The 2,491-nt window shown below is 51.7% G+C and overlaps 1 protein-coding gene across 1 annotated transcript in view; it reads left to right on the top strand.

Annotated features, from left to right (window-relative positions):
• The window catches only part of trmt112 (tRNA methyltransferase activator subunit 11-2), a 3,008-nt gene extending 2,146 nt beyond the window's left edge, over window positions 1–862 (top strand). Inside the window, exon 3 of the mRNA XM_043683040.1 lies at window positions 341–862. Coding sequence (XP_043538975.1) covers window positions 341–442 — 102 coding nt within the window. The 3' untranslated portion in view covers window positions 443–862. The remainder of the gene's footprint in view (window positions 1–340) is intronic.
• The last annotated feature ends 1,629 nt before the right edge of the window (window positions 863–2,491 follow it).

Here is a 2,491-nt window from a genome sequence, read left to right as displayed (position 1 = left end):
CTTTCCGGGGAGGGTTTAAGGGGGGACAGTGTAGAGGGAGCTTTACTCTGTATCTAACCCCGTACTGTCCCTGTCCTGGGAGTGTTTGATATGGGGGGTGCAGTGTAGCTGTGCCCTCCTCCTGTCTGATTCCTTGCACATGGGGTGGGGGGGACTCTGGGTGACAATGTTCTGTCTCTCTGAGCAGGGAGTCACTGGCTGCTCCTTTGAAATCCGTGTCTCGGAACGAGGGAGGGGAGGTCAGTTCCCACCTCTGTCCCAGTTACCAATGAGATGCTTGGGGGGGGCGGTGTAAAAGCCCGTGAACCCAGACTGAGCGGTGCCCTGCTGTGATCCACAGGTCGAGGTGGTGGAAGGAGTGCTGAAGTGTCCGGAATCCGGCCGGGAATTTCCCATCTCGAAGGGGATTCCCAACATGCTTCTGAACGAGGACGAGGTGTAGGTGTTCCGGGATCTCCCGGCCTGTCTCTGTGCCACCCTGTTTGCCCTCTGTCTCCGGATCAGACTGTGCGTAACGTATCGGCGTTGAATGTTTTCAGGCAGTCAGGAGCCTTTGCTTTTGTATTTTAGTGTGTGCAGCTTCGACTGCATTTCCATCTCCTCCCCCTGCCCGGTGATGGCCCGGGGGAGGTGGTCAGGGAGCTCGGGTGGTTCCTGTCCGGAATGCTGGAAGTTTCTGGGGCTGGAACTGTTTGGGGAATCTTCCTCTGGCGGAGCAGTGAGTAACCCACCCCTCTTTCCTCTGTCACCATATTGGTGTCTGAGCACAGTGGCCTCGCTCTTCCTGCCATTCACAACCTACACTTGTCACAGTGGGGCGCCGGATTTGTTATTTAAAATAAATGTTTTTTTTTTTAAGATTCCCGTGACTCCCTCTGTTAATTTGAGAAGAGCTGTCTCCTCCAGGCAGAGGGTGTGTTTACCCCACCTGTGTCTCCCTCTCTCTGTCACTGTCTGTCAGTGCTGTTCATCTCTGGAAGGCATCACAGCTCTCCATCAGCCCTCGCACCACTCCCCACTTTCCCACACTTGCCCTAAAAGGATTCATAAGTCGGTCATTAACAGACCAGCTGCAGCTTTGACTGGGACAACACATCCATCCTAGGACAAGCCAAACAGACAAGCATGAGAATTCCTAGAAGTGTGGCACTCCAACCGGAACTCTATCAACAAACACATTGATTTGATCCCATCTACTACCCTCTGAGAAAAGGAACAGGAAATGGCATCACCACTGGAAATGACATCACCAACCCAAGGAAACCTAAACACATACATAGAAAGTGGGCCGTGCCACTAGTGCTCCATCCAGAGGCTCACTGATGGTTAACTAATAGGGTGACGAAACGTCTGAAAACGCACCTTCCAGCTCAGCGAGCAAACCTACATCCAGGACCCCAACCTGAGCTACAAATCTTCTCAAAGCTCACTCGTCCCAGCCTCTCTTTATAACCCAAACCCTCATTCCCAGTAACATCCCGGTAAATCTCTTCTGAACCCTGTCCAGCTTAATAATATCCTTCCTGTAACTGGGCAACTAGAACTGGACACTGTATTCCTGAAGATTCCTCACCAACGTCCTGTAGAACATCTGCACGACGTCCCAGCTCCCTGTACTCGAAGGCAAACGTGCTAAACGCCTTCTTAACCCCCCCCCCCATCTACCTGTGACACAAACTTCAAAGAATTATGTATGTGAACCCATAGGTCTCTCTGTTCTACAGCACTACACAAAGCTCTACTGTTAACTGTATAAATCCAACCCTTGTTTCTTTGATTGAAATGCAGCACCTCACATTTATCTAAATTAAACTCCATCTGCCACTCCTCAGCCCATTGACCCAGCTGATCCCATTGTAATCTTGGATACGTTTCTGCTCAGTGGTTGTTGACTCCTGTACTAATGGAAGAGGTGCCTTCCTACCCACGCTATCTATGCCCCTCCATCAGCATCTTCACCTCTGTTAGGTTCCCTGTCAACCTGCAGTGCTGTAAGGTGAACAGCCAACCTTCTCCATAACTCAGACCCTGGGAAATCTCCTCTGTACCCTCTCTCGTGCAATCACATTAAGCCCTATAAGGTGGTGACCAGAAGTGCACACAGTACTCCAGATGGAGCCGAGCCAGCGTTTTACACAGGTCCAGTAGGAACCAATAAAGGAAAGGATCTTGGGGTGGCACTTGGGCTCAGTGGTTAGCACTGCTGCCTCCCAAGGACCCGGGTTCGATCCCACACTCGGGCGACTGTCTCTGTCGAGTTTGCACATTCTCCCCGTGTCTGCATGCAGTTTCCTCCGGGTGCTCCGGTTTCCTCCCACAGTCCAAAGATGTGCAGGTTAGGGTGGATTGGCCGTACTAAATTGTCCCATAGTGCCCAGGGATGTGCAGGTCAGGGTGGATTGGCCGTACTAAATTGTCCCATAGTGCCCAGGGATGTGCAGGTTAGGGTGGATTGGCCATGCTAAATTGTCCCATAGTGCCCAGGGATGTG

Source organism: Chiloscyllium plagiosum, chromosome 45 (assembly GCF_004010195.1).
Source record: "Chiloscyllium plagiosum isolate BGI_BamShark_2017 chromosome 45, ASM401019v2, whole genome shotgun sequence".
Lineage (NCBI taxonomy): Eukaryota > Metazoa > Chordata > Chondrichthyes > Orectolobiformes > Hemiscylliidae > Chiloscyllium > Chiloscyllium plagiosum.
The sequence above is the reverse complement of the archived record's forward strand: the minus strand, read 5'-3'. Positions and strand labels throughout refer to the sequence as shown.